General features: G+C 38.5%; 1 protein-coding gene across 3 annotated transcripts; it reads left to right on the forward strand.

The window, feature by feature from the left end:
* Positions 1-1232: 1232 nt before the first annotated feature.
* stat2 (signal transducer and activator of transcription 2) lies at positions 1233-11083 on the forward strand. Of its 3 annotated transcripts, none has more exons than XM_040028788.1 (24): positions 1234-1410; positions 1748-1879; positions 1967-2111; positions 2489-2584; positions 3175-3267; positions 3354-3432; positions 3589-3671; positions 3766-3917; positions 4021-4179; positions 4280-4369; positions 5120-5179; positions 5316-5336; positions 5433-5526; positions 5783-5830; positions 5927-6010; positions 6165-6263; positions 6387-6522; positions 6715-6767; positions 6963-7048; positions 7677-7813; positions 7926-8114; positions 8197-8251; positions 8442-8533; positions 10275-11083. In XM_040028788.1, exons 2-24 carry the CDS (start codon positions 1749-1751, stop codon positions 10502-10504), a joined length of 2412 nt encoding a protein of 803 aa, XP_039884722.1. In that variant the 5' UTR covers positions 1234-1410; position 1748; the 3' UTR covers positions 10505-11083. The 3 variants fall into 3 exon arrangements, with proteins under 3 accessions (XP_039884724.1, XP_039884722.1, XP_039884723.1); XM_040028789.1 differs by having other exon boundaries at positions 1235-1410; positions 3592-3671; XM_040028790.1 differs by lacking the exon at positions 8442-8533 and having other exon boundaries at positions 1233-1410; positions 10275-10444.

Below are 11083 nucleotides of genomic sequence, written 5' to 3' on the forward strand. Positions count from 1 at the left end.
TAGAACTTAGGAATTTCTTCACACCTGCATGGCGCATTTGAGTCAAAGTTTAAAAAAAAAAAAAAAAATCCAAACTGGCATCCTAATTTCTTTGAGTGAAGTGTGACATCTACTGGTGACAGTAGAAACCGAGAGAATGAACACATTAGATACAGTGTGCTGTCGTCTAATAAGCAAAATATGCCTGGCTTGCAAATCAAAACATGCGGAGCCACCCACTGTGAATAGCCCCTGTGGGTTAAGGAGCAGTAAACTGCTGAGTATTTTCTTTCAACCTTTAAAAACACAAAGATTTTGTTTTTCAGCACTTTTCACAGTATGAAAAACATAATGTCACATGCACAAACCCAATATCTGATTTACACACGAGGACTTGCGTAAATACCTCTGAGCAGTCCTTGCCTTTAATATATTACCCTTTCTTCTTCATCTCCACTGGACCTTTAGTTAGCAACAAGCTGTACAAATTGCGCACAAAATGACAGGCTATGTATGCTGATTTTTCTAAATTCTCGTTAAGTACAGTAACGAAGTACTTGTACTTCTAAGTACTTCGTTGCACGCCAGCTCTGGGGAGCAGCTACTGTACTGAAAATATGCACAAAGAACTGGAGACTTTCCATGTGTGTCAACGTTTTAGTTCACTGGTAGACAAAAACACCAACTACTCTTCTTCTTAGTATTAATATTATTAGTAGTATTAACGTTGTTGTTAATGCTAGGTATGAAGGATAAAACGTCATGCTTTTCAAATTTTACTCCAATAAACGTAAAGGTACTTTTTTTTCATTTTCATTGTGTTTGCATAAAGGAATACAATAAAAACGACGTGGGAATACAATAAAAAACGCTTTCTTCTCAGATGATTCTACGAAGACACACAACCTGTTTTGAGGTTTGTTGTGAGTCACATGCTCCTCTTTGGCTTTGTCACTTTCGAAACGTCATTTCTCGGGAAATCTCTTGGTTACACGGCCGTAAGTTTCTATTTTGCTCACTGCTATGCAACGCGAGAGATTGACAGATGCGTTAACCAGCAGAACGCGTGGTCCTGTCCACGGACTGGCCAATCAGGCGTTAAGTCTGAACTCACGAGGAATCTGCGAGTCTTGTCGCGACATTTCGGCTTTTTAACTGCCTTTGGTGGAAATTCTTTCAGAGCCAAAATGGCGTCGGGAGTTTAGTCGTCATGGTCTTCTTGGGCGGGACAAGTAGATATCCAATGACAAAGCAGTAAAATAAAGACTTGACGGGGAAACACTTTACACGCTTGCTTGCTCTTGACAGTTGTTTTGTTTTACCAGCGTTCCAAAGTAGCTCGACGGAAGAGCTAGATATGCACATTGTCTTAATCTAGCGGAAAGCTAATAAGGTATACTAAGTGGATTCGCACTGATATCTTGCACTGAGGTGAGTAAATGTGTTATTATCGACGGGTCATTATCGACGGGTATTCGTGGTCTTAGCACTTTTTCCGCCAGCTAGCTAACCTGCAGATAAAGTAAAGTTTAAGTTTTCAGTATCGCTCTTAAACAGTGTGCACGGATTTCACGTCATGCAGTAAGGACTTGGTCTACGGTCATCTGTTGTTCGCTCAGCTGTTGATTTCATACTGGTACAAACTCGCCCACTTTACTCTTTATGGCACTGTTTGTAAAGTAGTCGCACTCTAGGATGACAAGTTAACACCCGGCCGTTAACTTGAATCCAGCCTTTAATGTGATTGCTGGCTGTTTGTGTGCCTTAGGATGGCACAGTGGGACAGATTGAGACAGCTTCCTATTGCGTACCGACAGCAGTTACACGAGCTCTATGACAGAGATGCTTTACCCATGGATGTCCGGCACTACCTGGCCCCTTGGATAGAGAAGCAGGAGTGGTAAGGAACCCTGTGATTCAACGAGTTTCAATGATTACTGTAAGTGAGTATGGCTGTGAAAAGCTCTTATTATGTCATTTTCTACAGGCAGCGGGCAGCACGGGACCATGCCTTTGCTATGGTGCTGTTCCAGGTCCTGCTTGAGAATCTGGACATCCAACACAGCCGCTTTGTCCAGGAGGAGTCATTTTTACTGCAGCACAACATTAGGCGCTATAAGCAGAACTTTCAGGTGTGTCCAGTAAAGGAGCAACCCAGTGACGTCTCTGGTTTAAAATGGAAAAGCAAATTTTGAATAATAGTATCATAATTGCAACCACTCCGTTTACCATGATTTGCTTATGTGTTTACATGCTCAGAATTTCCTGTTTAGCCAAGTGAGAGATATTTAGACATAGGAAAACATTAACCTGTTATTAATCCTTTATTGGCTGATGAGAAATGATAATATGACAGTAAAGGTTTATAAAAAGTGACAAAAGTAAAAAAAAAAGCCTTTTAATGACCTCCAGTAAGTCTGCACAGTTGATTGGCCTATATACTGTATCAGTGTAATATAATATACTTTAACACATGTGACTCCCAGCCTCTGCTATTTCTCTCTTACAGAGGTATGTGGATGATCCGTGTGCTTTGGCAACCACCATCCTTTGGTTTTTGGAAAAAGAGAAGGAAATCCTGGATAGCGCTGAACTGGCTGAAAAGGTTGGTGTAACGTCTCATTGTGGTAATTAAAAATAAACTTTATGTATAGCCACTTTTGATAACAATGTAGCTAAGTGCCTTAAGAAAAGAAATAAACCCAGAAAAAGCATAGGTATTTAGTATGTACTGTAAAATGGTAATGCTCTGCTAAAAATAGTGCCCCAACACTACACTTGCACACTTGGATATACCTGTATGTGGTATTTTTTTTACAGGAAAACATTATATCGTATGATCTATTGGTGTATTGCCATGTTTTGGCTTTTTTCTGTTATGACTCCATTGTTAGCTTCAGTGTTTGTAGTATTGCAATTCAGCTTTTAAGTGTAAAATTAAATGCAAACTTTTAAGGAGCCTAGTGTAAATTTTTATCCTGTTTTAGTTTTTTCCATTCAGTTTTTTAAAAAGAGCTCTGTGTGTGTGAAATAGAACCATGAAACTCACTGTGTGGGCTAAAACGTGAAGATTTTCCCCCCAGCAGTTTTTACACTACACTCTCACTTACTATTTCCCTTGTGACAGCTTCACCCAGTATTACATCTGAAAGACAATAAGATCTTGGTATTAGCTCCACCTTTGTTTATTCTTAGGTCCAGCTTTTGCAAGTTGAGCCAGAGGCAATGGAGACAAGCAGTCAGCAGGACCTTGAACGTAAACTGGCTGGCTTGAGGAATGAAGTGCAGGTGGAGATTATGTTCCTTTGTGTTATTATTTGTATTATATGGATAAAGCATGTCGCAGTTTTTTCATTTCCTTTTTTGTGCTACAGTGTATGGAACATACAATCATATGTCTGGAGGAGCAGCAAGATGAGTTTGATTTTAAATTCCAAACCCAGAAGTTGGAAGGTAAACAAATGAAAACAATCTGGTTATATTTGCATGCTTTAATGTCTGTGAGAGTTAGTAATAAATCTAAAAAAGATTTAAATCAGAGCTACATGTACTCTTTTGTTTTGGTCTTTGTCATGTGGAAATTTTCATCCCACCATGGAAACTTTTAAGCAGCTGTGGTAGACGAGGCCAGGAAAAAAGAACAGATTAAAGCGCTTCAGTTGCTTGTCAACAAGTTGAATAACTGCAGGAAGGTATGGAGTCAGTAATATTCCTAAATATATTCTTAAACGTTTTATTGTAGTTGTTTAATTATTTACATTCTTATCTCATTTTATCACTTTTTAGAGCACGTTGTCAGGCCTAAATGATATTCTGGACAGGATTCAGGACATCATTGATGTGCTTGTGAAGAAGGAGCTGGTGGAGTGGCAGAGGAGGCAGCAGAAAGCATGCATTGGTGCTCCGGACAATGTTTGCCTGGATCAGCTGGAAAAGTGGTATGTTTATTCTCTTTGAGCTGAATTTGCATTTCCAAAGTCCATCCCCCCATTCTCTAAAATCTGCATGAAATTAAAATAAATTCTCTTTCTGAATCTCTAGGTTCAGCTGTGTGGCAGTGTGTCTGTTCCAGGTGTGGGAGTTTCTTACTAAGTTGGAGGAGCTAGTAGGAAAAGTGTCCTATGAAAATGACCCTGTGAAGGCCCAAAACCCCACACTGCAGAAGAGAGTGGACACTCTTCTAAGAGACTTACTCAAGAGGTATTTCTTTTAGGACACTCTATGATGTTCTCTTTCACTTTTATGTATTCTTTAGGTAATTAAATGACATTCCCTTTTTTTATTTTACTCTTACATTTAGCTCCTTTGTGGTTGAAACTCAGCCATCCATGCCTCAGGGGAAAGGATCTTTGGTTCTCCGCACAAATGTCCAGTTCTCTGTCAAAGCCAGGTCAGTGCCCAGCACAGAAATCAGCGTGCACGCAGTGTTTCAATGGACTTATCTGCATTAATAAGAGAGCTACTTTCAGCTGCTCCCTAATCCACATGTTTGATTTGGCAGATTTTGTTTACACTGGGTGTCCTGGCTGGCACAACCCCAGAGGGATTTGTGTCTCCTCCTGGGATTGAACTTTGATCTTTTGCTTTTTAGGAAAATGTTTAAACCTGTAGAGCCACTAATGAGCTTACAGTAAATAATGTCAGAATCAGAATACTTTATTGTGCTCCAAGACAGTAAGAACATTTACTAACTAAACCAAATTAAATAATACAGTATATTACAAAGTTACAAAAAATTAATTAATTATAAATTATAAATATCTCAGCATATTACACAAAGTAAGAATATATGTTTGACATTGCGCCCCCGTTATCTTACTGTACTATGCTGTACTTATTAGGATAATGTGCATATCAAGCTGCTGTATCTTTATAGAAACAGACTGGTATAGAGAGTGGTTTTGTTGGCCTTTATTTCCACCATGTAAACAAAGAATCAATTGTGAAATAATGCGAGTAAGTCTGAAAGTTTGTTGCATTCCTGCAGAGCCATCTCATCTTCTTCCCAAGTATGTCTTTGGCTGTCTTCCATGCTGTGACCTTAGGAGCATTCCTGGTTTCCTGTTTTTTTACATTTTTGTCTTCATCATCTTCATATTTCTCAAGCTCTAACATTTTGCACCTGACTTAACCATTTCAGACTTCTTGTGAAGTTTCCGGAACTGAACCACTCCATGAAAGTGGATGTATCCATGGACAAGTAAGTTTTCTCTTTCAGACCTTTAGTTGTTTTCATTACCCTTAAAACAAACTTCCAGGATTTAACATTAGAGAAAGATGTCTAATTCCTCCCTGTGATCACTTCTGCTGTGTTTTTTTCTCACCCTTGATTATAGGGAGGCTCCTCAGATCAAAGGGCAAGTTTTTTTCATTTACATCTAAGTTTCAGAAGCCACGTTGAGCTTTGACATTTGCTGTGAACTTGTTTTTAGTAAACCTCCTGTTTTTTGTAGGTATCGACGTTTCAATGTCCTGGGGACTAAAATTAAGGCCTTGAACATGGCTGAGAGCACGAATGGAGGCATGGTGGCAGACTTCAGACATCTGGTATATTCAATAATGAATTCATAAGCAATTAGATACAAAGACTTTTATACAACTGTGACACAAAAATGGTTTAAAACCAAATATTTAACAATGTATTTAACATGTAATACATCAGCTACACTCAAGTAATTCAAAAAATAACATTTATATCAATATACATATACCTTTACTGGCAGGTGAGAATTTTTATTTGTTATTTGGCAGTGACTGTGTGTGCGTTCTTACTAGTTAATTCATAAATACTATTTGTCTGTAGACTCTGAAGGAGCAGAAATCAGGAGGTGGTGGCAAAGGAGTCAGTGATGTGAGTTAATATCGGTAACCCTGCTGATACCATCTCTTCTTAATGTTACATCATAATAAAGGAATAATGATCTGTGTGTTAATTTCTTGTTTATAGATTTCTCTGAGTGTTACAGAGGAGCTGCATATCATCTACTTCAACACTGTATTTGAGCTGAAAGGCTTCTCTGTTGAGCTGCAGGTGGAGTTTCTTCTGCGTTTTTCATGTTTTATGGCTGCCATCACAGATAAAGAACATTAATTCCGTTTAAAAATTAATCATTAATTTGCAGCTTTGGTGACAGAACTATGACCTAAGTAGAAGCTATATGTTTTTATGGCACACACACTTGTAGGCCTCCACCCTCCCTGTGGTCATCATCTCAAACTCCAGCCAGCAGCAAAGTGCCTGGGCATCTGTCCTCTGGTTCAACATGCTCAGTCAGGATCCCAAGGTGATAAGTCACTGTTACTGGCAGACATGCTGTGCTTTTGCATTCAAGTTCCCTTGTAATACAATTACGGGCCAGACTAAATTAATCGTGTACATATCATGTGCATATGTCTGCTTTTCCCAGGATGTTATGTTCTTCGCCAACACTCCTGCAGCTACTTGGCCTCAGTTTGGAGAGATGTTGAGCTGGCAGTTTCTCTCGGCCACAAAACGTGGCCTTGATGACACTCAGCTGGAAATGATCGCAAACAAGCTCTTTGGTAAATTCTTCCACCGTGTTCTGCTTCATTCTGCTCATTGTTGACAACACCTACTTTCATGTACTGTTAAAATGTATCTTGATTTTGCAAACTTTACATTTATAGATAGTAGCACAAGACTGACATAATTCGTTGTCCTTTGTGGCTTGTAAGCATGCTTGTGATTGTCCATCGTGTTTTTTTAATCTCCAGGCAAAAAGCCAAACTATGACAGCTGCACAGTACCGTGGTCAAAATTTACCAAGGTAAGAGCCCTAAAAGCTACTGGTTTTTTTTGTAATCCCTCAAGCCATACTTTGCAAGTCTTGAGTAATTTAACCTTAAGCCTCACCACTAAAAACAATTATTACATCTCATCTAAATATATCTGAGCATTTCGTTGCAGAGAACATAGGTCTGTAAGTGTGTCCAAATGACATTTTCTGCTGTTTGTGTTACAGGAGAATACTCCTGACACTTTCTGGGTGTGGTTTGATGGCATTTTGATGATGGTGAAAACATACCTTGAGGATCTGTGGAGGGATGGGTATGATTGTTATACATTCTTAGAAGCTTTTTTGCTTGAATGATTCATAGGTCAGTTTTAATGGGTTAAACAAAACAAACATTCCTCTGATCATGGTTAACTTTAAGGACTGGACTGAGAATGGCTGAAAAACAAACCAGTGTCCAAATAAAAATTTCGAAAGACCTTCAGAGAGCCTGGAGAACTATTGCTCAAGACAGCTTACACAATTACAAAATAACAAGGGATTTTGACTTTCTAAATGAATGAGATGTGGCTCAAGACTTCTGCACAGTACTGTACCTTGCATATTATTTGTACGTCACACAGAACAAATAGGTACCTCTTAACTCGTGACAACTATATTGGATAATCCTTTTTTGGAAAAATCTGCAGGTTGTCCTCCAAATGTTATCAACAAATGTCTGTTTTAAGTAAAGAAAAGTAAGCATCTGTATTTGAAAACTTGACAGCAGTGTCAGGTTAATGTTTAAGCAGATTAAAAGAATCCAGCCACTTGCCACACTGTCAGTATTGTAATCTGGATAACTCTGTTACTAATATGCATGGTCCAGTTTAGCTCATAACTTCAGTGTCCGTGAAACCTGAAATGTTTGCCTTTTAAAATAAAATTCCTTTTGTGCTTCAGGCTCATCATGGGTTTTGTGACCAAAGGCAAAGAGAAGTCTCTCTTGAAGAAGAAAAAGAGAGGCACGTTCTTGTTGCGTTTCAGTGAAAGCGTCATTGGGGGAATTACCTTCTCCTGGGTGGAAATCACTGTGACTGGTGAGAGTGTTTTGGGGTTTTTTTTGCTTGTATGTCTGAAAGAAATACAACTAAGCTGCATTTCACAGTGGCCGGGGTAACCTGTTTAATACATCATCCACTGTCTGTTTAGGTGAGCCTGATGTAAAGACAGTCCAGCCCTTCACCAAAGTTGACCTTTCCCAGATTCCCTTCCATGAAATCATTCGAAATTACCAGATCTTAGAAGCTGAAAATGTCCCAGAAAATCCTCTACTCTACCTGTATCCGGACACCCCGAAAGATAAGGCTTTTGGAAAGTATTACACTGAGAAGAGTGGAGGTAAGGCCACCATTTAAAATATTATTGAAGTTAGTCCTGCAGATGACCCATTAAATCAAATTTCTCTTTCTTTTTGTTTCAGAGGACAGTCCATACATAAAGTACATCAAAACCAAGCTGGTGTTTGTTTCCAAGGAGTAAGTATGCGGTCCATATACATTCAGGCTAATTTATAGTGTCTTGCTTGTTGGAATTAAAGAAAAAAAAAAACCCATCCCATTAATACAACAAACTTAAATACACTTCACTTAAAAAGTGGTGTGCCCACACCTTTTTTTTATGTCATGAGCTAATGGTTGTAATGACTGTTTATCATTGGTCATGTAGGAACACACTGGAGGCCAGGTCACCCATGCCCTCTGACATGGCACAGGGTGAAGGCCTGGAGCCAATGAATGGCCTGTGTGGAGAGGCAGCTGGTGAGTCATGCCTCTCCTTGCTGTCCAATCCAGCTTAAGACCTTGTCAAACAAATTACTCACCTTCCATCAAAAATCTCTGTCACCATCCCTGTGATGGTCTTGCAGTGCATGAAATCAATGCGTAGCATGCTGTCTGAATACAGTAGATGTCAGGTGACAGCTTTTTAAAAGATTTATTTATTTATTTTTTATCCTAGAATTGAACTTTTGTGGGAATGTTGGCTGCTTTTACTGCATGCACATGTGCCGTAGCATGGTGCAGTGAACATAAAGCCTTGTTCTGGCCAAGCAATAGAATCACTAACACGTTTTATTATCCTGCTGCTTTTTGGTCCTTTTACATTAAATTACATTCTTGGAGTCGCTATTAAAATGACTACTGAAGTAATATACATACTTGCACCTCTAAAACTCACAATTAAATTATATTTTCTTCATTTAATTACTACAAAAATGTTTACAGTACGTTATGTTTGAGTTTTTGGTCAAATCAAAACCTTGCTTGATCCCATTCATAACAAGCAAAAATCTTACCTGATTTAAATCTTTGCAATCTCCCCTTTGAGGTCACCTTCTCTGCTGTCCTCCGCACTGCTCAAAGTGCTTTTGCCCTGTTTGCATTGATCCCTACAAGTCCTGTTCTCATCACTTGCAATTGTTCATCTGCAATGCATGCTGGATCTCTTCAAGCTTTAAAGGTTAAAGTCATAGAGAACTGTAGAGTGCAACAGGGACTGCCTGCTTTTTTAATGGCTCCGCTTTCAGAAGCAAATTTTCCATTTGTTTTCTCTATTGACACGTCAGAAAATCCTTAGAGAAAGACTTAAGCCTTGAGCGAAGGCAAACAGCTATGAGGTTGAATCATAATTTGAATTGGAAATTGAAAAAAAAAAGTTCTAGACCATGTACATAGATAGCTTAACTTTAATAAAATGCCCGTCCCCACGAGTTTGAAGACATTTTTGAGGTTCAAAATGTGCTTTGTTATAGTTAGGTTTAGGCTAAGCAGCTAGGGAAAGCGTAATGTAAATGAGATGTCTGGACTAAGATATGAAAATGTGTGTGTGCTGTAATATAGAACAATTCAGTTCAATTTAGTTTTATTCATATAGCGTCAGTGCTTTGTTCATGGCTGCAGTCAAGCTCTCACAGTTTCTGAGGTTTTGCACTCGTTAAGTGACTTGATGTTCTCGGATTTTAATATTTCCGTGATTCTGGGTTCACAGGGAAAATAATATTAACAGTATTTTCTATGCGCGTCTGAGTTTTATGACGGAAAAATATGGGGGTGAGGGTGTAGTAGTAGTCAGATTTAGTCATGTGTAGGATTTTTATGTACAGGGTTAATTATTTATTCAGTAACACTGTCATCAGTAAATTATTGAGCTTAAAAGACACTTTCAGTCAGATTTAAATATTTTACGGATGGTTAAAATGCTCATTTTTGTTTTTTCTAATATGCCATAAAATAAACTATTCCTTTACAAAGGGTATGTGATATTTGTATTTAGTATCGATTCAACTGAGCTATTCTGAGGTAAAAAAAAAAAAAAACTATCTAAGTTAGACATCGTTTAAATGTTCTGTACAAAATCAGTTCCTGTGATTTTCTATTTTCTGCTTTGGGCTTGAACAGCAAATCACATGTTTTTTCAGTTTCATTTCCCTAGCGAGAGCATAAATAAACTACACAGCGATGACAACAGATTCAACTTCTTTTTTTCCTTCTTCGCTCTTAGAACAAGACGGGGATCTTTATCGTCTGACGCCACCACTGGAATCTTATGACCCTGATCCCATGATGAATGGCTCTGTTGAAGACCCAGAGCCGCCGCAGGATCTGCTGATGTATCTCAACAATCCAAACCTTTTTGACAACGACCTCCTGCAAGATGACCAATCTCTGCCTGATTTCAGCCTTCAAGGATTTAACTGTCTGCTCCCACAGTCCTGTGGCAGCTTCCCTTAGCTTCTGTTTGTATTCAACCATATCACTGTACATAATGCACTTGTTAGCTTTACACACAGTACAGCATTTCTATCAGAAAAATGTGGCACACGTGGCAAATCCAGCATAAATGAAATAGTTTGCTTTTAATTCCGTTTTCATGTGAGATGCTCAACAGCCCATCTGATGACCCTGAAAATCACACATAACTGATGTTTTTGTGCACTGTATACATTTCTAGAGCATCCCTGTGAATCCTAAACTATTTTTACTGCTATATGAAGAGATACACGTAAGAACATTGAATGAGCCGGACTCATATCAGTCCATACTTTATTATTTTAAGATTAGGCATAAAGTCTAAATCATGCTTAAAAACTGACCAGGTAAGGAGGCGGGAAAGGTTTGTATGAGCTATTACTGCATAGACTGCACATAATTTATTATATCTTTGTTTATTTTGAACCCTTTGTTATTGTTTTAATATTGGCACCTACAACGTGATAAAATTCACGTAAACATCACACTTCCTGTTTTAGTTTGTCCTTTTATAGTAACACTGTCATTTAAGTCACAATAAAAGCACCAGTAAAGAAGAAA

Source organism: Simochromis diagramma, unplaced genomic scaffold (genome assembly GCF_900408965.1).
Source record: "Simochromis diagramma unplaced genomic scaffold, fSimDia1.1 OVJJ01000483.1, whole genome shotgun sequence".
NCBI lineage: Eukaryota > Metazoa > Chordata > Actinopteri > Cichliformes > Cichlidae > Simochromis > Simochromis diagramma.